Source organism: Drosophila novamexicana, unplaced genomic scaffold, assembly GCF_003285875.2.
Source record: "Drosophila novamexicana strain 15010-1031.04,08,12 unplaced genomic scaffold, DnovRS2.1 tig00004555-arrow-pilon, whole genome shotgun sequence".
Lineage (NCBI taxonomy): Eukaryota > Metazoa > Arthropoda > Insecta > Diptera > Drosophilidae > Drosophila > Drosophila novamexicana.
In genome coordinates this window covers 4,484,805-4,512,795 of record NW_020825052.1, presented here as the reverse complement: position 1 = coordinate 4,512,795, position 27,991 = coordinate 4,484,805, and the positions used below count along the sequence as shown (strand labels likewise).

The following is a 27,991-nucleotide window of genomic DNA, read 5'->3' as shown; positions in this document are numbered from 1 at the left end:
GTGCCGGCTGTCGCTAACTTAAACAAATTAACAAATGATCAGCATTTAATAGTCTTAGAAATCTCTTCAAAAATGGTGCCAAACAACAACAATTAAAAGCAAGTGTCTATAATGTAAATTCGCTTGAAGAGTGCTACACAATTCGAATCAAAATTGCTCAACAAATTGTTGTGTGAACCAAGAAGCAATTTTCGCCAAGCCAAAAATATCAAAACAAAACACACGAAAAACAAACAAACAAAAAGTAAAATCAAAACCACAACAGGAAACCGGAAAGCATGTGGATTAGTAGCCGCCTTTTTGTGATTTGTTTGCTGCTCAGGTTCGGTAGGTGCAACTCCATCTCTCTCTCACTTTTCTCTCTTACTCTTAACAAACTCTTAAGCCTTGCTACCAGCCTTACTTAGCCGAATCGCTAAGCACGTGCCGCAAAGTATGCTTAGATTTTAGCTTGGCGTTCTTGTGTGTGCTTGAATGTGTGCAAGAATGTATTTTGGTATGCCCATCAACAGCTGACGGCATGTTTTCCTTTTTATGCTCTAGAAAACTTATTATTCTAAAAGGCGCTTAGGCTCAAGGGGATTTTTGAAGATTTAACGCGTCTTACGAATTACAGGAAAGCAAACTCTTTGGTTAATAATGCAATAATTTATTTATTTCAGCTAAATATATACAATTTATGTTTATGTTTGTTTATAATAAATATAATATTTGTGGTCCGCTTAAAGCTTCATAGCTTCATAGTTTTAAGTACAAGAAGTACAACAATTTTTGCAACATTAGGCAGAGATTTAAGACAAGCACACACATAAATCTTAATAGTATATATGAATACAAACGATTTCGGAGAGGTGTTAGCATAATTTATGGCTGAGTATTTTGCGCTACGCACTGAGTGCAAATGATTTAGCCACGTTATGATATAGGCAAGCCCATAAAATGACGGTCATAACAACAAGAACTAAACCAGCAAACGCGCAAAATGCGTATACATAATAAGAAATTGCCTTATGATAAAAATCCAGGCGTCAATTTATACCACAAAATTTTGGTGTGTGGCTGGCTGTGTGTGCATAGCGGACTAATGAAATGTGTCAGGAACAGAGTCAGAGCACTCGATCGAACCACAGCAGACCCATCAAACTGTTCACACAAGCACATACGCTTTATGGCAAGAGGCTTTTGGAAATTTGATATTTTCCAATTTTCATTGCCTAGCTGGGTGTTTTCATTTTATGATGGCTACGGCAATAACAACTGACGCACATATTTATTCCAGAAAAAATTACTAAAATGCCATACAGATATTTTATATTCCATGAATACATATACATAGTAGGATTTCGCACTCTAGCTGAGGTTGAACCAAATGAAAAATATGCAAATGAAATTGTTGTTCAATGTCTAAGGGGCGCTCACATTTTTTACGTTGTTATTTCATTTTCATGCGGATAAAAATAAACATAAAATATAATGCGCTGCATAAAATCAGCACCAAGAACAACAAAAATTCGATTAAGCCCAACACAATCCAACCCAATTTAACCCAAAAAGTGCTTCACCCTCAACGTGGGAACAACAAAATTATGAATTATTTGTGTTGGGCTCAAAATGGGCTGTTGCACACTTAGATTGATTGTACTTTAAATCTTTTGTGACAAAAGCTTTAAATTGGTAGGATTAATGATGCTTCTAGGCAGAGGTTAGTAAGAGCGCAGCTGGCTATGAAATTGAAAAGAAAAATGATCCTAAAATAATTTTATATAAACTGTTTTCAGCTTATATAGGCTAGCAAGTGACTTTCTATGAAAGTAAATTTCAAACAAGATTAACACATCTTTATTTATTGAAGATTATTACTTTTTCTTTCCATTAAGTATTTTGTTAAAAGATTTATTATGATAAAGTATGTTTGTGATTTCATAAATTTAATAGATCAGTTTCTGTTTTTTTTAAATCAAAAATATCTTTTTGTGAGAGCATAGTAGCTTCGTCAATATTTGTATTTGGCAACATTTGTACTTTTATTGTTACTTATTAGTTCATGAGAAACAATTTGCGCAATAATCATTTTCATTTTCACATTTCGTTGCCTTTTTTTTAGGCTTTGCTTCTCCGAGGTTGGTTTGTGTGCACTCTGGTTTTAAATGGGCTTAGGGCCATGTTTTAGCTTTCGAGTTGCTCCAACATAAAAAATTATTTACAATTATTATTACGGTTGCCGCTGTTATTATTGTTGTTGCTCAATGCGCGTTGGTCTGTAAACGTTTTAAGTTCTTTCAACCTTTAGCGGCAACAATATTTACTTGAAAATACACATTGCTACAATTGTGTGGGCGCGAGTTTGTATGTGTTGACGTTTCGTTTGCTTGTTTTAGAGCATAAAAATTGAATTTCCTGTCTTTTAGGTTGATTGCGCAAAAGGCAAGGCCCATTATTTCCGGTGCGTAGCCATTACCAAGAGGCAGCATCTGATCTGAGTATTTCCGATACCTCGAAAGTCACTTAAAGTATTTGCAGTTCAGCTTTAATGCGAATTGGAAACAAAAAGTGTGTTAGTTTTCTTGTTGTCAGCTCATGCGAAAACCTCAGAAGGCAGCACTATTTCAACCGGCTCTTACGGTCATATATATTATGGCTGCAGCATCATAAATACAGAGCTGCGAGCCTGCGAAGGCAGACAATCCGACGAACAGACTCACTCATTCGCACTCGCTCAAAGGAAAAAAATAATTTCAAAAAGTGCCAAAAGGGCATAATCCACAAAAAAAAAATATGGTCTGAGACGCCTCGCAAAACAACCCCTCAAGTCGCAACGCTATCGCTAAGTTGATGAGAAATACACATTCCAAATGAAAGCCAGTGGAAACGTGCGATGAAAAAAACGAGCGGAAATGCGAAGAAAAGCGCTGTGGAATTGAGGTGGAGAAGCTAACAGCCGTGCTGTTGCAGCTGTGGGAGTGCAACGAACTGGCAGGCAGTTTTACAAGTTGCTAAAAAGCAACAGCAACAGCTTTAAAATTCGTTCATATTAATCCCATTTTTGATCTAGGTGCTTGCAATTTAGTAGTCAATATTGGGAGCCAACCTAGGTAAACACTTTTTCAAAAATTTAATGAAGAGTACTTTGCAAAGATTTCTTCTCTAATAATATAAATTGGATGGAGCTATCCTGGAGCGTGAATACTGAACCTAAGCTGATTTTTTATGTGCCATACAGAAGCCCAAAAGTCTAAAAATCTTTCATGGCTTAGGCATGAAATCCGCATGACCCTAAATGTAGCACAACTGACTGAAAGTAATCGCGTGAAAGTTGAGTTCCTCGCATTAGCCGCAGGAATAAGGTGCTCAAATAGGAAGACGCTAATGTTGCGAAAGTCGAAGAAATAGAAGAAGAAGAAGAAGACGTACTGGCTTCGGGATAAAACATATATACAACAGGAACAACGGAACACACGCACAGCAGCGCTCGCAGCGCAGACTCTTTGTTTTTACAGGAAAACATAAAAAAACCTACAAGTGGATGTATACACACACACACACACTCCCGCACATGTGAGTGTGGCATGCTCGTAAAACATACCCTTTCTAACCGAAAAAAAATATACCGAGTGCCAAGCGTACTCAAGACATACTTGCAATAATTTTATGGCCTGACAGAGGCCTCGTCCCGCTCGGCCCAAGCAGCGGGAGCCATGAAATCAGCGGGGAAAGCGAAATGAAACGAACACGGCCAGAACCCGGAGACCAGAGACGAGCAGAAAAATGAATCCAGAAAGAAGTTACATAAAAATCCATGATGCCAAGCATAAAACAAAAAGCGCCTGGCCAGGCACAACAACAACAATAACAACAACAGCAGGAGCAACAAGAACAAAAATATACAAAAGCAAAAAGAACAAAAACAACTCTAATTGCAGACACAATGACTTGGCGGTACGGCACAGCCAAGCGAGCAGAGAAGGCAGGGCGGAGTAAGAGGCTCCTAGTACCAGAACGAGTTGCAAGGATTTGCACAGCGCCGCAGGGAGAGCCGTTTGGATGGCACTGACAGCCGAGGCGTATTCATGTGGAATTTGAAGCGAAATGTCAATTTTAGATATACATAGCAACATATATATGTCTATATACAAAAATATACGAGTATGATGTGTATTTAAAAAAAAGTACACTGAAGCCATAGACAAAAATGTTATTCTAATTTAAGATAAGGCAAAATATGTTTGCGAAGCGGGTTGAAAGTAAGAAAGCCCATTGAAATGGACTTAAATGGAAAGCTTGGCAGATGAAATACACAATACCTCAAGTACCCATTAAAGGAGTACAGCTCAATGCAGTCAAATTGAGCTTTGAGTAACCAAATACAAATATGGATATTTAAGTGGCATTCCATATTTGCTTATGCAAACAATTTAATATCCCTTTAAGATATTTGTGTTTAATTTCCCTTGTTGAATGCATTTTTGAGATTTATTTCCCTTATTAAAGTGTGCTTCGTTTGAGCAAGCTCAGCTATGCAAATGAATGGCTTTATTTATTAAATTAAATGATAATAATTTATATATATATATATAGAAAACAATTTAATATATGCAGCTTATATATTTGTTCTCTTATTGACTTTCTAGATGCAACGATTAGCGAACCCTTTGAAACACATCTGCGTGGTCCCGGCTTTGTCATGGAACCTCCGGGTCGCGTTGAGTTCTCCAATTCATCCGGCGGCTGGCTGGATTGCTCCGCCTCGGGCAGTCCACAGCCAACGATCGATTGGGTGCATGCGGATGGCACGGCGGTTACGGAGATTCATGGCGTGCGTCGTGTCCTCCGTAATGGCACACTCGTGCTGATGCCCTTCGCCGCGGCTGCCTATCATCAGGATATACATAATACGATATATCGCTGCATTGCCAGTAATTCCGTAGGCCGCATTGTGTCGCGTGATGTGCAAGTGCGGGCGGGTAAGTTTTTGGGGCCAGCCAAATAGTCAGCCGAAATGCACAATATATAATTGTATATTTTTGTGTTTTTACATTTCTTGTATTTTTTTTTCTTTTTGTGGCAGTCGTGGCACAGGCCTACAAAGTGGATGTGGAGGTATTATCCGCTTCGCGCGGCTGCACTGCCATTTTGCGCTGTGTGGTGCCCACGTTTGTCAAGGAATTGGTACGAGTGGTCTCGTGGGTTCATGAACCCGCTATCTACATCTACCCCTCGCTGCAAGGCGGTAAGTAATGGTGGCAAAAGGGCATGGGGTGTCGTACTTGCAACGTCTATCTGGCTCACTGTCTACATGTCTGCTGCTGACGTGGCAGCGGCAGGAGCTTCAGCTGAAGTCGCAGCCTCGGCCCTCGTCTGCATCCTTGTCCCTGTAGCGGCTTACCAAGCCAACAAAGTGCATTGTTTGTTTTCAGTATTTGCCTCACATATTTGCCTGCTTAACTGCCGTTGCTTTGGCCATGCATTAGTACGTGTGTGTGTGTGTGTGTGTGCGTGCACATGTGTGTGAGTGTGTATTTAAGTATGCGTGTGTGTTTTGCCCTGTGCTTTGATGCATAATTAACATTGTCCTTTGGCAATTTGAGAAGAGCTTTTAACTTTTCTTAACCCTGCCCCAACTAAGGTGCAACTTTGAGCAATGATAAGCAGTTTAGCCTTTGGCAGGCGCATAGGGATGCATCTTTTCAAAGTGAATTGTATCTTACAGTTTCTTTTGTATACATAATAACATAAACTTTATGATAGGCATATTAATTGTAGCTTGCTTTTTAAAAGCTTTTTATTTTCCTTATTTCAAAGTTTCTTTACAGTATTTATCAAATTGCATTTTTCTTTTCTTATTGTCTATTTCCTTATTAGTATTTTGTATTCATAAATAAATGTGGAAAAATTTGATTCACTAAATTACTGATAGAGAATCATTGATTAACTTAACACTAAATATAAGAGTTTTCCTCTTCAAAGACTAAGTTTGTACACACTTGTCCAATTTCTCGAGAGAAGATATATGACCAAAATTTGGTAACGCAAATACGAGAAATGTAGGAAACTGTTTTCGTTATTTGGGGTAACACTGTCTTAATGAAGCGTATTTACTTACTTCTTTTTCAGATGGCAAATTCCATTTGCTGCCCACTGGCGAGCTGCTCATTCACAATCTGCAAGAGAGCGATGAGTCTCAATCCTTCCGTTGTCGCAGCATGCATCGGCTAACCCGTCAGGTTGTTGTCAGCTCGCCCACACGATTGCGTATTAATTGTGAGTGAACCAAGCACAGTAACTGACTTCTTAGACAGAGACACAAGCACACATGCAAGCATGCACACAGATACACACCGACAGAGAACTAACACGAAGACTAACCAATGTCAATCTCTACTCATACAGCGCATCGCGGCATCATATCGCCGAGCGTTGTGGAGCACACATCTCATGTGCAGGTGTCGCAGGATGAGGGCGCGGTGCTGTTATGCGTGGCACAGGGTTGCCCTTCGCCTGAATATAGGTAGGTACCGTGCAGGGCATAAAATCGATGGCACTGCCAGCCAGCTAGACACATTACTGGCGAAACTTTTGACGTTGACAGCATTGCTTTTGTGTGATGCCGTGGTGTGGGTTAATTGGAACGTATATACATTCACACCTACAGAAAGACATATACGCACACATACATGAATTAAATATGTAAGCGTTTAGCGCTGCCAACCACATAAATAGAGCCGGCGTTGGAACATGGCCAGTGATTGTGTAAAATGTGTCGAGAGAGTTGCCAACTACAGAACGTTAATTAAAATATGAAGTTAGTGCGTTGCCTACCTTAAAGTTAAACTATGAACTCGACGCTCTGCGGTAGCTAACGGTGAGCTTGCGTAATTTGTGTGCGTGTGTTGAATTAAAGACAATGGGACAGATATAGATGTATGTAGCTGTTCAGCAGCCAGGGAGGCTGTCTGGCGGTAGGTGTAGCACACATGTGCACACATAATTACGCTTTGATAAGCAGACAAGTAATAAAAAACTTTTGCAGCTCGGCAGCGGTGAGCCGAGAGCGGAAGCGGGGGCAAATTTCCGAGATACAATGCCAGACTGTAAACGTGAAACAAAAGAATCTATGTGGGAAGCCAAACCACAGGCGGATAGATGGATAGATTGCTGAGTAGCAAATACAACACAAAAAAAAAAAAGAGATAGAAAATAAAACTGTAGCCATTTCATAATTAATAAAGCCGGTAGACTGGCGGGTAGACAGCGACGGAGACATTGGCAAATGAGCCAACCATTGGGATTAATGCAACATTAAACAAAGCGAGAGTAGATAAAACAATCCAGAATAGGGAAAGGGGTAGGTGTGTACAACCGGCATTGTTCAGAAATGAAATACGAAGGACCTGAACTTGTATTTGTTGTGAATAAAATGCATTTAAATCATATAAATGGTGGGCAGTATCCAATATGTTTTGCTTGAAAAATTGAATTTTTTGAATGATCAAGTGCGTGCTTAAATTGACTATTAAATACTATTAGAAAAGTGAGAATATCTTAAAGTGCACACTCTTTAAGTCTTTAGTTGTTAACGTCAAAAATTCAACTACTTATGAAAAATATGTATCTGTGCGCTTTTGTGTACTCTTTGCAGCTGGTATACTCAAAATGGTGCCGGCCCGTTGCCCGTTCTAAGCGGTCCACGGGTGCGACTGCTGGGCCCCATACTGGCCATTGAGGCCGTGACAGGCGAAGATTCGGGCGTTTATAAGTGTACAGCCAGCAATGTGGGTGGCGAGGCCAGTGCCGAATTGCGGCTCACGGTGGCCACGCCCATACAAGTGGAAATCTCGCCGAATGTGCTCAGTGTGCATATGGGGGGCACGGCCGAGTTTCGCTGCCTGGTGACCAGCAATGGCAGCCCCGTTGGCATGCAGAATATACTCTGGTACAAGGACGGACGGCAGCTACCTTCATCCGGTCGCATCGAGGATACGCTGGTGGTGCCCCGCGTGAGTCGTGAGAATCGCGGCATGTACCAGTGTGTGGTGCGACGGCCCGAGGGCGATACATTTCAGGCCACTGCTGAGCTCCAGCTGGGCGGTAAGTAGCAGTGACCAAAAAAGAAAACGAGGAGCCGCCAAGTAATTGCAGCTAAAATATTTATATGAATATCCGCAACCACATTGGCCTTACAGATGCTCCACCCGTGCTGCTCTATAGCTTCATTGAGCAGACGCTACAGCCGGGACCAGCTGTAAGTCTCAAATGCTCTGCAGCCGGCAATCCAACGCCGCAAATTTCATGGACATTGGACGGATTTCCGCTGCCATCAAACGGAAGGTAATTGAACTTGTTGAAAATGGGCTCTGCAAGCGCACTGGGCGGCCAACTCTGCGGGTGGCTTTGCAAAAAAATAAAAATGCGACGGAAGCTGCATTTATTGCGCTCGTTGTGTATATTTTTTCTCTTTACATCTTTTTTTTTTTAGCATTTGGCTTTTAAAACATCGCACGTATAGAAAGTGGCTGCCGACTGCCAACTGCCGACTGCCATGCCTACCGAGTGGGCGGCTCGGCGCCGGCTTCAGCGTTCATTCACTCTGTGGAGGGGCACAGCCACACAGGCACAGTCTAAAGACTTGGTGTAGCCCACTCTTGTGTCTGGCCAAGGTTTTGACTTTGCCTTTCTATTTGTTAATTAAGGCTTGGCAAGTGTGTTGTTTGCCTAACGCATTTAATTACATTTTTAGTTTGGCCAAGAGCCAAATGCGGGAACTGCCAACTGGCGACTGCTTATTAAATTCTCAGCGGCTCTTTAATGACATTGACATTTGCATTTAACAGTCAAGCTGCGCAATAGTTGGCTTGTTTGGCACAAACAAATAAAATGCAACAGCACATCAATTGATTGGGAGCCTCTGCTACAAACTCTAACCCCTAACTTCTAACATACCACTCCCGCTCGAACCACGCAATCGCAATCCTGCTGGTGAGGGATCTGGCTTTGATGATGCTGCTTTGACATTGTCGTTGGCATTTCATTTGAGTTTTACTACTGATTTTTCTGCTCCTTGCAGTCTGCACTTCATTTGCAGTTTGTTGGCAGCTGCCACTAATTGTTTGAGTTACGTCTGTAATGATTTGCAAGTCAAAGTTGGTCCGTTGACCGTCGACTGTTGACTTCTGTTGTTGATTAAAAAAAAATCTACTTCTTTTTATTAGCATTGACTTTGGCTGTCATTTGGCTTGCTCTTTTTGCAGACCAATAAAAAATCATAGCAGCGCTTTAGCTACCAACTGCACTTTATTGTTGTCCAGTGTTGTAGCTGCTGTATTTTAATTAAAACTTATGGCACATGCTGACCTGAGGGTAACTTTATAGTTACAACAAAATATAACAACACCACCATAAAATGACCCATTTAAAAATTGAAAGACTTACAAGATATAAATATAGTCATTTTATGGTGTAAATCATGTCACGGAGATTTTCTGTGCGTGTACATAACTTGTTTTAGACGTAACAACAAGTGATTTTTAATTAAAGCCCGTTTTCATTGTTGTTTTATGAATCAGGAACTTATCACTTTTTGATTAACATGTTTGAATAAAAATGCGTATTAATTGTGCGTATTAATTGTGCGTATTAATAGTTGAACCCTATATTTTGTCAGCAGCATATGCCACACTTTGGCTTACTATGCATAAAGTGCAGCTAAAATAAATTGAAAAAAAAATTATATATGTAAAATGCTTGAGACTGTCAACGGAAAGTTTATCACGACTTTGTCATGAATTTGTTTTATTAAAGTGCTCAGCTCTTTTTTCCTTGTCCCTCATTTGAATATGTCCAGCAGCTTGTGAAGAGTTTGGCTGACCACAAGGCACAAATTGATTACAAGTATTTTCGAGTGGCCAGTGCAGAAATTTGTTCAAAAACTTGCAGATACTTGGTCCTGTCGCCCGTGGCTTTAATTTAAAAGTTATTTAAGCAACACAATTTTGTCAAATAATGCCATTAGGCATTATACTGCAGTGAAGCGGAGTGTTTGAGGGGCTGGCAACCTAATTTGCAAGTGCTCGGCAATACTGCATACATTCCGTTGCTAACGTCGCTTGTTGTAATTGCCGAGTTTTAAGTGGTTTACAGTATTCGGTTTAAAGGTATATCAACTTGGTAACTGTATTTATTTAATACACACGCAGACAGCCACACAGACAGCCATGCAAACAGACTGACAGACAGAGAGATTGGCAAGAGGCAGGCAGGCAATGACGGGGCTCGGCGAGGAGCCGGAGCTGAAGCAGACGCCTTGGGGCGGAAATTAAATGATTGCGCGCACGAGGTAACGTAACACTCAAACGCTCATTTTACGCCATTTGGAAAAGTTTGTCTGTGGCATGTGGCAACATCGAAGGCGGTGCCGCTTGCTCAGGGTGCCTGCTTGTGGCATGTGTGCGCATGATGCGCTTGTCTACAGCTGCAGGCATTCTTGAAGAAGTGTGTGTAATTTTGGCTTGAATAATTCAGCGTTAAGTGCGGCCCAAATAGAAAGTTGTACGAATTAATTTAATAAGCAAAGGATTTATCCTCCACTTGCTAGGGTCACTAAAGTTAGTGTAGTTGTTTTGTGTTGTACAATGTTAAAAGCGTCAACTATTCTCTTCACAACGTGATGTTAGTCAAATGCAGATAAAGGGTTTCCCGATTATGGGCTGACTTTGAAATGAAAGACCTTTTACTCAAGTATGTATTTGCAGGGATGAAGGCTTAGCAAGAATTGCCAACTGATTTTACGTGCAAGCCATTTACACTTTGTATGCAGAGTATAGAAATATGTTAAATTTATAAAACCTTCTTTTCAAAATATGAAACTTTTCTATTTACCTTATTGTGAATCTAATTGCCTTAAATATTTAATTGGATTTATTTGTGATCTTCAAAAGTATATAAAAAGTCAGTCTTATTAGCTGTAATCTATTATACTCTAAGCGCGTTACGCCAAGTGGAAACTCTGTTTATACAAATTGAAATTCATAATTTTGTAAGTTTGCAGACAAACTTTTTCTGTTCGCACTGAATTTTAAGTTGCAGCTTCAACAATTTTTTTCCGTCCAAATCAAGCCACCTACCTACACACGAAAATACACACACTCAGACTTACACAGCAATCAACTAAAACAGCATACAAAAGCCGCGCCAAACTATTAGGTTTATTTTGTTGCAAGCAAAGCGCTTTATGCCACAGCCTGTCCTGCCCTTTGGCCCGACATATAGACTCCCCTATACCTTACACACACAAGCACACACACGCTTTCGCTTAAAGTTTTGTAATGGCGCTTAAGCTGCCACTCTATGGTGGGATGATGCCGGGTAGCTCTCGTCCTGCCATGTGCGGATATGTGCAACTTTGTTGCAATTTTGTCGTTGCATTGTTTCAATGCGCTCAAGTGTTGCAGTTAGCAGCCATGTCCATGGCTGAGCGTATAAGTATATGTGTAAATATGAATGTGTGTGCTAGCGCGTCTGAGTTTTGAGCAGCTTCATTTTCGTTTAACTACAGTTGTTGGTTTTAACAAGCGTCGCGCGACTTGTGGGCCACTTCATAAAGTGCCAACCGCCAGCCGGCAAGTTTTTTGGTTGACTTTGCCACTTTCTGGGGAAATCAGCGTCCAGGAAAGTGCATTTACGAGCAGTGGGCCAATGTGAATGCACAAACCCTGCCAAGGCAGCTGCAAAAGTTAATTAAAATTGTAATTACTTTTCCTGCTGTAACTCTAATGCCAATTGAAATGTAGCTAGCGCCTCGCCCACAAACTAATGAGCCGCTTGCCGAGATGCTCCGTTTAACAATGAGACGCTACAAAGCCGCTTGTGTGCTGTAAGGATGGGTATCACAAGTGTGTGCATGTGGCAGCTCTGCCTGTCTGTGTGCCACATGGCGTATGCGTAACACGGTTTGCTGTAATTAATGTCTTTGCCAATAAGACGCTGAGCAGACGGCATGCAAACAAACAGACTTAATGCCAGCTTGAGTGCTCATAAAATCCTTTTTTCATTATTTGCAATAGCAGCGTAACGGCCGCATTAAGTAGAGCTCCTATCTGATGGCATTTTCGCTGTTGTCGCTGCTCCTACTGCTACTTATGGGCGTGGCACATGACATTGAAAACGGGGTTGAAACTATGCTAAGCTTGACAGCTTGACAGAACGACAATCTGACATGTGGACAGCCTTCATTACAGCTAAATAATGCAATGTTACGTATACGCCGTGTTGTGTCGAAAACAAATGAAGCCCACAGCCAAAGGATTTGGGTCAGCCTGCCTGCATATGAGATGCGCCTTGTTGAGTGTGTACAAATATGTGTTCGTGTACATGCTCTCGTAAACTCACTAACATGCATGTAGTTGCTCGTTAATGCCCCTGGCCTGAGCGCTTAAATATGTAAAAAATAAAAACAAATCTAAAATGCATATCGCATTGCGCATACGACGCGCGGGCCACGCAAATGCTTTTGGTATTAATGTATGTGTTTTATGGTATTTTCCTGTCTTCTTTTTCACAGATTTATGATCGGACAATACATCACCGTGCATGGAGATGTAATTAGTCATGTTAACATAAGCCATGTCATGGTCGAGGATGGCGGTGAATATTCCTGCATAGCTGAGAACCGTGCGGGTCGTGTGGAGCATGCGGCTCGCTTGAATATTTATGGTATGTGCTACATTCACAAAACACAAACAGCCCCACCATATGCATGTGTTTGTCTGTGTGTGTAAACAGCTACTTTACACATGCACTTAAATGTTTTTCAGTTCTGTGAGCTTTTGTTTTTGTTATTTTTTGTAAGTCTCTGTTTTTGGCGATTTTCTGTTGCCTACTTTTGCTCGATTTTGTTTTACAACACTTTCGCCATGTTTCTACCTCTTCGTTCCCTTCTCCTACCTTGTCTATCTTTGTCTCTGACTGCAGTTTACTTTGCAGCTCTAAAGTGTTGTTCAAGGCACATACTCTTACACAAGCACACAAACACACACACATACTCAAGTGCGGTGCTCGCTGAGGGCCTCGTCTACCTTGTTTTTGTAAAAAATCAAATATTTTTGTGTCGCCGAGCAAACAAAATGGCGTTGCCAAGCAGAGGGAAACACAAGCAAAATAAAAGCCGTAGCAAAAAAAGTGCGGCATATTTGTTTGCGCTTGAAGTTAAACAAAAAAGAGTATGTTTATTCTGTAAGCCGAACACTAGATACCCTTGCAAGCACTTTGCAAATTTTCAATATGCTTAAGAAAGCTTACCAAATTGCTAAGCTCTCATATAAAAATCAGAGATTTTTAGAATCTTTTTTTCAGTTATCATTTTGGAACTTACATGGTTTTTGTATTTTTATAATGGTTTTATTGTATGTAAATTCCTTGAAGTGGAAATATATTAAATAATTATTTTTTCATTTGCCAGATATTATATAAACATAATATTTGCACAATTATCAATACAGTATTATGCATAAATACCGAGATTTCATTAAAGAACATTCAATTATCCTATACGCAAACACAATCGAAATCTGCATGGTTACGAAAATGAGACAAGACAGAAACGCTGTTAAAGCTTAAACAATGCAAATATCTCACAGCAACGTTCATCTTGTTGGAAACCTCGCTTTGTCGCTGATTGCGCGACTTGGTAATGGTGGTGATTACAAAAATCTCGCCTTTACCAGACACAGACAGCGACACTAAAGCGCACTCGTATGACATGCTCGAAAATTATGCATACTCCGCAGAAATCTACAAGCACAACCCGCAGCCACAGCACAACAACTACAGCAACAACGGCGGTTGTGTTAGTTGTTGTTGCTGGCAGGCGGCATTTGCTGCATTGTTTCCTTCCGCATTTTGGAGGGGCACAACGAAAAGTGTTTCGGCGGCATCGCACAGAGTCTGTCCCTGGCTGCCAGGATATGCATATTACATTGTACGCTGCTTCCTGCCTTTCCTTTTCGCTTCCTGCTTCAACCTTTTTGTTTGTTGTTATATTTGCTGTGTGCCTTACATTTTAGCTGCATTATTAAATGAGCAACGTGTGCACAAATCTGTTAAGCACTTAAATTTGTCAACCGTTTGCTCCCTAGGTCTGCCCTACATACGCCTCATACCGAAGGTGACCGCTGTCTCGGGTGAGACATTGAATCTGAAATGTCCGGTGGCCGGTTATCCCATCGAGGAGATACACTGGGAGCGCGGCGGACGCGAGCTGCCCGATGATATACGCCAGCGTGTGCAGCCGGATGGCTCGCTGACCATCAGTCCGGTGCAGAAGCACACGGACTCGGGTGTCTACACGTGCTGGGCCCGTAACAAACAGGGTCACAGCGCCCGTCGCAGTGGCGAGGTGACGGTCATAGGTTAGTATATATTTATGAACTACCAATTGTCGGCCATTTGGCCTGTTTTCTTCACAGCGACAGCAACGATGGCAAGGGACACAACAAAAACGAAAAAAAGGACGCCAAGTGAAAATTAAATTTTAATTATTTACAGCAAACTAAGTACACAGGATGATGGCTTAGGTTTTGATTTTGCCTTTATACTTTATTTATTTGGCGTGTAGCCTGCCTTTTGCTTATACCCTAATTAAATATGCGCAATAATCCAAGCTTAAAAGTTTGAAATTTAAACAAACAACAACAAAAAACGACCCTTTCTTTGCCTTTTGTTGTTATATTTTTGCTTTCGATTTTTTTTTCGTTTTAATTAACGAATTCGCGTGCTAATGAAGCGCGACGTTAATTAAATGTACATAATTTGTAACCCTCTTTGAGTTTTTTGCCCTTGCGATTCACTTTTTGTAATTTTACCGATTGCTGGCTCAGCACAGGGTGCTTCTCCCGCTTCTTACTTACGTTTGCCTTGACAAAACCACTTTCAGTGCCACCGCGTCTAAGTCCCTTTCAAACATCCATACTGCAACTCAATATGGGCGATCGCGCCTCACTGACCTGCTCCGTGGTCAAGGGCGACTTGCCGTTGACCATCAATTGGCGCAAGGACGGCCGCCCCATCGATCCCACACAGCATATGTCCGTCAAGCAGGTGGATCAGTATAATAGCATTCTGGTCATTGACAATCTGGGCAGCGATCACACGGGTAACTATTCGTGTGTGGTGCGCAACTCGGCGGCGGAGGTGGAAAACTCACAGGCGCTTTTGGTCAATGGTAAAGAAACGAGTTTGCGAATACACGCTTACACAAACATATACAATATATTTAAATTATGATCTTTAGTTAAAAGTAGAATGCGTTTTTTCGTATGCACTTTGTTTAATGTAATCAACAACATCACAAAAAAATCGACAAACGAAATTTCACTTGTCCTGCAATAACCTTTATACACCTGTAAATTATGTTTACTAAGCGGCATTTAGTTATTCAATATTGTTATTAAACATATCGTTTGTCTTTTAAAACCACTTTCACTTCAATTTTTGGAATGTTTGTACAACTAAGTAAAATACAATTTCGTAGAGTTTAATAATCCTTTAACAAAACTGCGAAGGTTTAGTTGTACATATGTATATGTATATGTATATGTATATGTATGTATGTATATCATAAGTGAGATATAGATTAATTCAATTAGGAAACCGCAAACAGCAGCTCAGCGTGGGATCGACATCGTGAACTTCTACGAAAACAACGACACCAGTCAAGGGTTGTGGGTGTTTGCAGTGACATTTCTTAACGTTTCTGGTTGCTCTTTCCTTCTTGCAGTACCGCCGATCATAGAACCGTTCGCCTTTCAGGATGGCCTGGCCGAGGGTATGCGCACACGCACTGTTTGTGGTGTCTCCCGCGGTGATGCGCCATTGAAGCTGATCTGGCTTAAAGATGGCGAGCCGCTGCCCGAGCTGCTGGGTGCCAATGTCACCATGCTAGATCAATATAGCTCGCTGCTGAGCATTCCCTCGCTGTCGGCCACGCATTCCGGCGAATATACGTGCGTGGCTAAGAATCCGGCAGCTGAGATCAAGTTTACCGCTCTGTTGCAGGTCAAAGGTAGCGTACTAGGTTACAACCCATAGCACAAACAACACCAAACCATATACACATATACCAACACACTTGCCGCATTTAATACACTTAACAGGAACTTAACTAACTCAAATTTTCACGATTGCCCCTAAATAATAATAATTTTTGCTTTCTCGCTGATGTATTCAAGAAAAGCGCTTCTTAATGGTTTTGAGTTTTTCATTTTATTCGTTTTATTTCTAAGAAATAAACTTTTTGATGCTTGTAATGTGTCCTACAAGCTAAAACGTAACTGAACGTTGCCTAACTCTTGCTCTTAGCAAATGGTGCTTTGTTTTTGACGCTTTCACTCTACCAAAACAACAAAAATTAATATAAAAACAAAACTCCCTACTAAACCGAATGTCAGGAATTGCCCTGCTTTAAACACCCATGAAATTATTATATATATCCTTATACCCTTAAGACGCTTTGGCACGCTGTGGGTTTTTTTGACAACAGTTTCACCAGGTAACCTCATAAACTGCACTGCTTCTTATTCGCTTCGTAAACAAAACTGCAAAATTATCATATAAATTTAAGTATTTAGACACATAATAAAAAGAAAATTAACTACGAATTTATATTTTGATAAGTTGCTTATATAATTTCTGCCGCTTTTTATGAATAACTATAGAGATTATATACAACGGCCTGTCGTTGTTGAAATGCGCTTTTCAAATGAAGAAAGTTGCTCTTCAAGGATTTAATTTATTTAAATCCTGTTTAGTTTCTTTGAGAAAAGAGGTTTATCCTTTATATCTCATTTGCACAAGAGCTCGTATTACATACATACATTGGAAAAGGGCACATAATTCACAATTAGCGATAATTTTTATTTATAAGAAATGCTCAAACATAAATAAGAAAACAAAAGCTGGCTTAAGATTAATTTGCTTATTCGCTTACTTCCTTTTTTTACCATCTCTATCGTTGTGTATAGAATACAATGCATAAATATTTTTGTTCCCATTTTTGTTATATCCATTTTTTTGACTTGCAGCTTCAAAACTTAGCGCACAACGGCTGCTGTTTGCCGCTCCCCACAAAAAACTTAATATCTCATAAAAAACTTGAATGGCTAAGCCTTAGCTATAAATGTGCTGTGCTTAATTAACAAAAATATAAACTAACTGAAAAATGCAGAGACAGCTGTAAATCCACAGAAGATGCGCTGCTTATGCTTCAAATTGGTTTTGGGCTCTGTTTAACTGCTTACACTCTGCTATGCTCTGTGTGAATGTGTGTGTTTGTGTGTGTGTGTGTGTGTGTGTGTGTGTGTGTGAGTGTGACGGGCATTTTCTCTACCCATGCTTGTGTGTGTGCGAGGACCTTTTTTATGCTGCTAACAAAATGTAAAAGCATATTTTTTGCAGAACCAAAATGTACAATGAAACCAAATTACAAACAATATATAAATTTAAAGCTTCGCAGTATTTGCTAATGTAGTTGAGAATGAATGTTCCATAGGAATGGCATGTTGTGGCAGCAGCAGAGTATTTTGCACGTTCCATTTATTTGCTTTTGTTTTTTGCATGTTAGTGTACATAAATTGCCTTCTTTTTTATGCCAGCTGCCATCTGTCAACTGCATGCGCATAGTTTTAGTAAAATGTATTTTAATTTTGTTTATTTATGATTTGCTTGCTCTCTGATCTGTTCTTAAGCGCTGCTGGTTTCTGAAACTGTTTTCACTCCAATTTCGCCAAGCTTAAATAATTATTTATACACCTATAATCTGTGCGGAAAGGAAACGTTTTTCTTGTTGCGCATGGCGAAAAGGAGGTGAAAACTAATTCAGGAACACGCGTGTACATTGATTTCATTTATTTTGAATGTCCAATCACCCAGGCTGCTGTTGTGTGCAAAGATTTTTCCAACTAGTCGCTATTAACCAACGCGCTGCCGTATACCCAAAACCCGCTTTATGTGCAACATAAGAGAACCAATCCATACAAAACCACAAAATGCTTTTTAATTAATGCTGTTAATTTTCTTTATTATTACCATTCAATTTCCTTTTATGTTTTTAATTTTTCAATTATGGCCTGACAAGCAAAAGGCTGGCTATTAAATGCGATTCAAATAAGCAATTATTGGCCTTATAAATAATTGAAATGAAATTTTGCGCAGCGATGCTTTTCTGCTTGGGACGTGGCACATGCTATTGAAACCTAATTATTGAAGGCCTATTTGGTTTTTGTTTTGTGCAATATATATTTTTTATTTCCATCTGCGTGCTTTATTATTCTACACATATAATCGTGCATATAAAAGATTTCTGTATTTTATGTTGCAATATAATTTCAATGCAAATATTTTCCAATACGTTTTTGGCATGCCTTTGTCATATAATTTACGCGCCAACGAGAGGCATTTTTTTTGTAATTTTGTTGTACAACAAACAGCGAAACAGCGAGCCGCAGAGCGTGTGCAAAAATCAAATAACAAAGTGAACAACAATAATAAAAACAAATTTAAATATGACTAAAAAAATCCTTGCACAACAACCAACCTCATAAATGAGTTTAACTCACGGATCTTATGAAAGATTAAACATCCGTTATAAAAGCATCGAATTTTTAAATTAATTCCATTTTGATTAAGTTGCATAAAAACTTTTTGTTGCATTTATAAGCAAAATATGAAAAGCCCAACTGTACATTAGTTGAAACGTTTTCTATACGCTACAAAAATCTTTCTTTTACTCTCAACCAATTTAAATAGTCACACAACTTTATTTTGCCGTTTTTACTTTGCCAAATATCTTCACTTTCCTCTCTGTCTGTCTCTATCTATCTCTCTCTCTCTTTCTAAATGATATCCTTTCTGTATATCCTAGAGGTTTTAATTTTAATCCTTCTTAATAGCTCTGCGCAAATTGACCATTTTTAATATTACTCATACGTCCTGTAGTGCCGCCACGTTGGATTGTCGAGCCCGCCGATGCGAATGTGGAACGCAATCGTCACATCATGTTGCATTGTCAGGCACAGGGCGTGCCGACGCCCAGCATTGTGTGGAAAAAGGCAACAGGTCAGAAATATATAGCTTGATTTATGGTTAAAAGCATAAATTAAATCAACAAATTATTTTCCCTTACTTATAGGCAGCAAATCTGGCGAGTATGAAGAAGTTCGAGAGCGTCCCTTCACCAAGTTGCTAGGCAATGGCTCGATGCTGCTGCAGCATGTTAAGGAGGATCGCGAGGGATTCTATTTGTGCCAGGCGAACAATGGCATTGGCACGGGTATTGGAAAGGTCATACAGCTGAAAGTTAATTGTGAGTATCATTAGGTGATGCGTCGTGTATTTGTTAACTTCATATTTTGTTATGTTTTGCAGCCTCACCTTACTTCTCCTCCACCTCACGCTCGGTTACCGTCAAAAAGGGCGACACGGCGCTGCTGCAGTGCGCTGTCAGCGGCGACAAGCCGATCAACATTGTGTGGATGCGATCGGGCAAGAATACACTGAATCCATCAACCAATTACAAGTGAGTGCAGTGAGCCAAAGCCAATGAATTGACTTGGCAATCTTTATCCCCCCCAAACAGAATATCGGTTAAGCAGGAGGCCACTCCAGATGGCGTTTCAGCAGAGCTGCAGATACGCACTGTGGATGCCACCGATAGTGGTCCGTATTTCTGCCGTGCCAGCAACCTCTATGGCAATGATCAGCAGCTGGTCCAGTTGCAAGTGCAGGAGCCACCGCAGCCACCCAGTGTGTTGGAGGCGGCCATGATAAGCAGCCGCTCTGTGAACCTCAAATGGCAGCCCAAGGCGGTCAGCTCGGGCGATGTGTCTAAGTACATAGTGGAGTACCGCGAGGCAGATCGTAAGTTAATTGACAACGGGTCCTTTTGAGTGCTCGATTAAACCAATTTATTTTTAGCCGTGCTCTTCATCGACCAGTGGCAGCATGTGGAAGTCAAAGATCCGCCCAGCTTTAATGCATTGATTGAAAATCTGAAGCCAGCGACGCGGTATGCTTTCAGGGTCATAGCTGAGGGCAATGCAGGACGCAGTGCGCCAAGTCAGGAGCTGATTGTACGCACAGAGCCACAACGTCCCGCTGGGCCGCCTTTGAATCTGTCTGCACGTCCGCTCTCCTCCACGGAGCTATTGATTAGCTGGGTAGCCCCACTGCCGGAGCTACGGCATGGCGATATACAAGGCTATAATGTGGGCTATAAGCTGGCCAGCTCGGGCAATACTGCCTACAACTTTACCTCCGTTTCGGGCGATGGTGAAGGCGGCAACGGGGAGTTGCTGCTCAGTGGACTCTCCAAATTTGCGCGTTACAATATTGTAGTGCAGGCCTTCAATCAGGTGGGCCCAGGTCCACTGTCAGAGCCAACTGCAGCGCAGACCATGGAAGATGGTAAGCCAAGAGGTTTCTGATCGCATGAACTCTGTTATTAATCAATTTTGTTTCTGCAGTGCCTAGCCGTGCGCCAGAGGATGTTCGCTGTGCCGCCTTGACGTCCCAATCGCTGCAAGTTTCTTGGCAGCCGCCGCCAATTTATCATACAAATGGACTGCTGCAGGGGTACAAGCTAATCTTTGAGCCCATCATTGATGACATAGTGCCCAACAAGGATGAGGTTGAGTCGCGAAAGACCACTGCATTGACAACTGTGCTCACTGGACTGCGCAAGTATACTAATTACAGCATTCAGGTATTGGCACACACCCGCATGGGCGATGGCGCCCTCTCCAAGCCACTATTTTGCCACACCGAGGAGGATGTGCCTGAGGCGCCGTCTGATATTAAAGTGGTTGTCAGTTCACCGCAGTCGCTTTATGTGTCATGGCTGCCTCCGAACGAGCCGAACGGTGTCATTACCAAGTACAGCCTCTACACCCGCGTTGTCAATGGCCGCGAGGAGCTCAACAACGAGAAACGCAGTCTGCCCTCACAGCAGGCCTACTACGAGGCCAAAAATCTGCATCCCCACATGGAGTATCAGTTCTGGGTGACAGCATCAACACGCGTAGGTGAGGGTAAGAGCTCACGCGTTGCCTCACAGATTACCACCAATCGGGTGCCGGCCAGAATTATATCTTTCGGAGGTTCTATGGTGCGTCCCTGGCGCTCTACAGTGACCCTGCCCTGCACAGCTGTGGGCAAGCCCAAGCGTGAGTGGTTCAAATCGGACGTGGCACTGCGTCAAGGCGGCCTGCACAACTCACAGCTGCTGGATACTGGCGACTTGATCATCTCGAGCCTGCAGCTAGCCGACAGTGGCAACTATAGCTGCCAGGTGGACAATGGCATCGGCACGGATCGTCTCACGCACATGCTGCTCGTGCAGGTGCCACCCTCAGCCCCTGTGCTCTATGTAACCAGTGCCACCTCGAGCAGCATTCTAATGCACTGGAAGTGCGGCTTCACTGGCAACGCGCCGATCACAGGCTACACTTTGTTCTATCGGCGTGCCACAGGCAACACGGATGAGATGCACCTCTCACGTCACGCCTCCAGTCATGAGCTGAAGGGTCTGGTTTGCGGCAGCACCTATCAGATACATCTGACTGCCCACAATAAGGTCGGCAGCTCCCCAGCAAGTATCATGCTGCACGTGCGCACTCAAGGCCAGGCGCCCGGCATGCCGGCAACGACAAGTCTGCTGGCTCCCAACTCGACATCCGTGCTAATACGCCTGCACACCTGGCCGGACAATGGCTGCCCCCTAATGTACTTTGTGCTCCAGTATCGTGCGGTGACAGATGATCCCGACAAAGAGTGGATTTTAGGTGAGCTGGAATTCCCATTTTAAAAGTTCGATAGGATAATATTGATAACTTTATTTTGACCATCTCAGTTTCAAATGCTCTGAAGCCCCAACGGCGTGTGGTCATCTCTAATTTGCAACCATCAACGCTCTATCAGCTGCGCATGGAAGCGCACAATGTGGCGGGCGTGTCGCAAGCCGAGTTCAGCTTTGTTACACTCACCAAGAATGGCGACCCGCCACCTCCAGAGATTGTGCAGCGCGGTCAGCGGGGTCCGAGTGTCTTCTATGGCAATGTGAATCTGCTTGTTCCCAGCATTGCTGCTGTCTCCGGCATGATATGTACGATAGCCTTGGTTATCATTTGCTATCGGCACAGTAAGTACTCTTTAGTGTAGCTTGCATAGAAATGCTTATGAATTCCTTGCCTGCTGCAGAACAAAGCAATCATATACAAAAGGAATCGCTCGAGAATCGAGCCAACTCTGAGGCGGCACAACGTGAACGCTACTATGCTACCATACACAAGGTTTCCATGCAGAACAATGATAAAATTCCGGGTAAGCGACTGCTCAATCAGTTTATCGGGCAAGGGTCTAAGCCTGGGGCTATTTCACAGAAACCTCTGAGGACATTTCGCCGTATGCCACCTTCCAATTGTCGGAGGCGGGCAACATGTCACAGCCGCATCATGGCGGGCCAGCCAATACTCTGCTGCACTCGTTCATGTACCATGAGAGGGCTCTGGCCGAGGGCTGCTCGTCGCCACCACCAGCTGCGGTATTAAAACCAACCACCACCCATCACCACCACCACCACAACCAACGTCCACAAAAGACAATTCATAATTATTATCAGACCTCACCGTTTCATAATATCGTGCGTTTGTTTATTCATTTCTTTGATTTTAGCTCTCTCTCTCTCTCTCTCTTTTTCTGTGACCCCCTCTTGGTAGGGGGCATTAGACCTACAATTAGTGTGTACTTTTCAATAGACTACTACGTGCTTTTTATGTTGTTTCTCTGCTCGAGTCTTACTTTTATCTAAGTTCTCTTAAGTGCAATGCCGTATATCATGCATATCATGGGCATTGAGCGAAGCGCTCTGCCTCGTGTCACTTGTCAATTTTGGGTTACTTCTTTGTTTTATTTGAAAGCGTTTACCATCCCCAGGCGCTTTTGTAGTCGCTAGTCGCACTTGGCGCACAAGTACCATCCCATCTAATGTCACGCTTTGTTCTATGCGCAGTCCAAGAATCGACGTCGTCACTCACGCAAAACGGAGCCCGAGAGTGAGGAATCCGAATCCGATCAGGATCAACTGACTTCCAGTCGCACCGAGTCTTCCAATCAGCATGAGGGCAAGATCAAGCACAGTAAGTCATTATCTATTGCTCTCTGTTTCAGCATCTGGAAGATAACGCTTAAGAAGGTCAACTATTTTATATTTCTGCATCCGTTACCCAATTCAGTAATCAAGGCTATAAAGCAGTTCCCTTAAGGCCCTGCAACATAAGTTTATTCTCGATCAACATCCATAGCCGAGGTGATCTACTCGTAGCTATCCTCTGCCTATGGCTATACTCTTGTATAGGCTATTTGAATTTTATCATAAAAAGTGCAACCTATAGATGCAGATCCATAAAATACATATATTCTTGATCAGTATCAGATGCCTAGTCAATATAGTCTGTTGCGATGCAAGTACTGAGAAACCTTAGTCTTAAGGCTGTAGCCACGAACTAGTGCATCGGTTCGTCTTTCTGTTGCACCGGCTGGATCGGATCATATAGCTGCCATATAAAAAAATCATATTTGCTTTTTAAATGGACATGAGTTCTTGTAAAAAGTTTAAAAGTTGCAAGCAAATTAACCTTCTTATCGTGACGCTTCCAGATGCTTATTAATATATTTTGCTGCAATGGTTTAGCTCTTAGTGGATTAGGCTATCAAATGGAGTAATCTACTGGCTCTCTCTCTCTCTCTTTTTGCGTTATTTTATTTTGCAGACCCAGACTCTAGACTAATACAACATTTTCCAAATCACAACATATCGATAACATATCTGTAGTAGATGAACGAGAAATGCACAACTTTTGCCACACAATGCACTTAACTTTTATATACATATAAATTTGAGCAGTTTCTTACTGCCAGTTAACTGAAGACTAAGAAACTAAAGTTTAGTATTGTTAAGTGCGTTAGTTAGCTTTAAATTAGTATTAAGTTTGTGTGTTCCCCATCCACATACCAAATCTCTATTTGCCCGTATTTTCTTTCTTTCTTTCTTTCCAAACTCTAAATGCTCTATGCGATGCAGGCATCATCTACCATGGAGCACAATCAAGCACATCCTCCGATCTGTCACCAATGTCCGAACAAAAATCATTACCACGACGCGGTCGCTCCAGGTATCATCATCAGCAATATCAGTTTTCCACCAATACAACACCGCGTCATCACAATAGCAACAAAATCAACAATAACATTACAAACAATGCCACAAACACAAATACAGCCACATCGGCAAACAATTCGAACAAAATTCTATCGCCGCGCAACGGCGGCGGCAATTTGAAATCAATTTCGAGCACATTCAAATCACAAGACTCCATACAATGCCACATACCCACGTTGGTCAAATCGCCATCGATAAGCACACAGCATCAGAAACAGTTCCACAAACAACAGTCGAATAGTAAACCCAGTCAGAACCAAAATCAGAACCAGAACCAGAACCAAAACCAAAACCCCAATCACAGCCAGACCCAGTGCAGTAGTAGCAGTAGTTTGAAGCAACAGCAACCACTGTTGATCCAGCCCAAGCTCCATCAGCTTGAGCCAACGCCAACGCATGCTAATGGCCAGGAGCTGTTGGGCTTGGATGGAGGCGTTAGTACCCTAGCATCTGTTGTGCCCGTAACTTGCATGCCACCCTCCTCACAGTTTCGACCCATACCACACAAGTCCATAATGCCCGCGCATGAGTCACACCAAAACCACCATCAGCAACTGCATCAGGGCGGTGTCTCTGGCACCGCCTTGCTGAATCCCTCGACGGCTCTGCTGTCCTCGAAGTTCTTTACGGCACCAACGTTGCCGTTGCCCAAATAGGATACGGCCAATGGGGGGAGTGAGTACACTGGCGGTGGCGGGGCCGATAGCAGCAGCTTTGGCTATAATGGCGGCGAAATATCGTGCACCTATATGGATCCCATAGACCACACATGAGACTTGGCATACGGTGAGGTGTGCGGACCTGAGGGCGCCCATTAATCAGCAGCCAGCACATCACACCACCAACAACCAACAACCAACCACCAACACAACAACTTGAACACAACTAAGTCTCTCTCTATCTAACTCTGAATGCTTGAGCGTGGTTGCTAGCCAAACAAAATAGTATCAAACAACTCTGGATACTCTTCTTCCCCTTACAAACCATGCAGAGCTGGCATCCTGCGCACGTTGCATCCGCTGCAGCTGCAGGCTGAGTGCAGTGCTGGTGCCTTCCATCATGGCGAACGCGATGCTGGCGAGCACATCGAGCTGGCCGAGGTTGAATGTGATGTGGATACAATCAAGAAGCTAAAACTGGGCCAGCGCTCCTCGCTGTGGTCGCGTCCAGCTTCTACCACATCTCAGTTGCAGCAGGAGCATCAACAGCAGCAGCAGCAGCAGCAGCAGCAACAACAACAGCAGCAGCAGCAACAGCAGCGTCAGCAACAGCAGCAACCACCACACAAACGAGCACATTCAAAGTCGCCGCAGCCGCAACAACAGCAGCCCCTACAACAACAACGCCCACAGCAGCATTCACCCGCTCCAGGCCAAAAATTGCTAAGCGAAAAATCGGATTATTCGATATCTGTGTGAGACATTGGTAAGATCTGTTCAAAGCATGATCAGCAGCTAGGATGAGATTTGGCCAATGGTCCACCAGATGGCATTCAATTGAAATGAGATTGGGCAACACTCGCGAGTTCGAGACTCCCGAGTGAATTTTTGGTATAACAACAGCTGAGCCGTTTTAGTACCTACATTTTTGTAATGCCCCGAACACAGAATTACTCCTGTTATATCCGCTCCACCTTAAGTCCGCACCGCCCTCGCCTTGACCCGCAACCAGCTTGACAACCTACCCCCAACAAATCAAAAGACACTAAATGAAAAACTTTCGGACAATCAATATCTAAATTATTTGCACAACCATACAAACAAACCAAAAAAAAAAATGAAGAAATCACAAATAAGGTAAATCGAAACACTTCCCATTCGTTACTCTCCATTCCCCCAGTATCTATATAAAGCTCATATAACCGTATATACTTTATACATCTATATATATATATATATATATATAATAATAACAATTAGGTAATTACGATTTGTGCATGTTGTAAGGCATGCACCCAGAACCCAGGTCAGTTATCGAACTTCCAATATGTTGTATATACATTCATATATTTGTATGCTTACACTTATACGTTAAACCTACTAACCTAGTGTTAAGTACTTAACTGACTTATGTAACTCGAACTACTAACTATTGAATACTAACTGCGCATCGTATTGTAACGCGTATTACTCGAACTACTTACTACTTATATCGAACTGTTTTTGTATGTAGAGAGGTTGTAAGTATTTTGCGGTTTGGTCAAAACTTTTTCTATGTATAGTACTGATACCTTGAGTTATAGCTAATGTTAAGTATTCAAAAATATTTTTGTAAGTTCTCGTCGAATTGATTCCGTTTCAAAAACTGCATTCTCCATATTTGTAAAACGAGGAATTTAAATATGAAATTTAAACAAATAATTAACTCAAGACATATGCTGTGTACAAATCTATATTTATGTCTAAATACTAATCGTATTTATTATTATCTCATGTACATATGCGTACTCACACACACATACACACACATGCATACAAACACATACAGACACAGATTAATCTCTAGTTGTTAGCGCTACTATTAAAATTAAATTTTGTAAATAGCCACACGTGAAAATTGACTGAAACCAAAAAGAGAACGAGAAAAAAATACTTCATATATAGAAGAGATATACAATGAAGAATGTTAACTAAATGTATTTGATATATTCGATGTATACACGAGTACGAAACGCCAGATGAATCAGTATTCATATATGATATGACACGATATCGCAGTATCTACACAATTAGTGTTTCCATTACAATAAACTGTCGTTCGTCAACGTGTAGATAAATGTTTTTAACACCAAAGTATAGAAATCAAATAGCAAGTCGTAATCAAAGTTTGACACTTGAAACAAACACACATACAAACACACTCGAACATAATAAGCCAAGTTAGGAGCAGAGAAACAAACTACAAATTACCATTAGTTTATATGAATAATCCACATATTAATTAGCTGTATTTTAAACTAGCCAACAAAACTTATAAGAAATTTAGCAATTTAACAGATCAATAGATTGAAGTCGAGGCCCGCGAGCGAGCGCCAAGGACTCTCAAAAACCGTTTAGGAAAACATGTGCCAAAATTTTGTTTAAGAGCAAGGTCAACAAAAACAAAAACAAACAAAAAAAAGAAACGTATTAACAAAATATACAATAAATAAGGCCCTCAAATGGATTTATTAGCGAGACAGATAATACAAGAGAAACAAAATAAGAATTAAACAAATAACTATTAATAAGTACACAAGAAGTGCAGAGGCAAGCGTCTGGCTAGTCGGAAAAGTCAAGAGCCGAGCGCATTAATAAGAACCTTGGGCAGCCAAAAAGTCTGCATACCACATTCGAGTTTCATTTGCTGCAGCGTCAGTTTCATGCGAGAAAAGAAAGATATTTAAACAGAGAACTAGTCATTTAATGAAATTTATATGCAGCACTTTTTAAACAAATATTATTTACGTATGTTCAAGCAAACGCGTTGCGGCATTTTAAATCCGTTTTTTATATGCATTTATTTGTATAATGTGTAATAAATGTAATGGTTTATTAAATTTAACATCGAATTTTACGAATTTAACACAAAGTTGCAAAATGAAAATCACATAGAAAGAAAGAAAGTCTACAAATCAAAAGGTGGCATTTTACTCAAAACCAATAAATACAATCAAAAGGCAAAACAACCAAACAATATACTTATATGTATGTATGGGTAAAGTAAACAAACAACATTTTTACGTTTAACAAT

At 41.5% G+C, this 27,991-nt stretch overlaps 1 protein-coding gene across 2 annotated transcripts; it reads left to right on the top strand.

The window, feature by feature from the left end:
* The first annotated feature begins 17 nt into the window (after positions 1 to 17).
* Positions 18 to 27,977, top strand: LOC115770265 (Down syndrome cell adhesion molecule-like protein Dscam2). 2 transcript variants are annotated; one of them, XM_030715484.1, is made up of 22 exons: positions 18 to 327; positions 4,629 to 4,961; positions 5,066 to 5,227; positions 6,112 to 6,258; positions 6,388 to 6,505; positions 7,637 to 8,085; positions 8,181 to 8,325; positions 12,554 to 12,705; positions 14,127 to 14,399; positions 14,924 to 15,211; positions 18,982 to 19,101; positions 19,175 to 19,348; positions 19,411 to 19,561; positions 19,622 to 19,902; positions 19,960 to 20,448; positions 20,508 to 21,824; positions 21,893 to 22,180; positions 22,240 to 22,362; positions 22,422 to 22,582; positions 23,051 to 23,177; positions 24,122 to 24,212; positions 25,251 to 27,977. In XM_030715484.1, exons 1-22 carry the CDS (start codon positions 279 to 281, stop codon positions 25,675 to 25,677), a joined length of 5,865 nt encoding a protein of 1,954 aa, XP_030571344.1. In that variant the 5' UTR covers positions 18 to 278; the 3' UTR covers positions 25,678 to 27,977. The 2 variants fall into 2 exon arrangements, with proteins under 2 accessions (XP_030571344.1, XP_030571343.1); XM_030715483.1 differs by lacking the exon at positions 14,924 to 15,211 and adding an exon at positions 15,767 to 16,051 and having other exon boundaries at positions 24,122 to 25,325.
* The last annotated feature ends 14 nt before the right edge of the window (positions 27,978 to 27,991 follow it).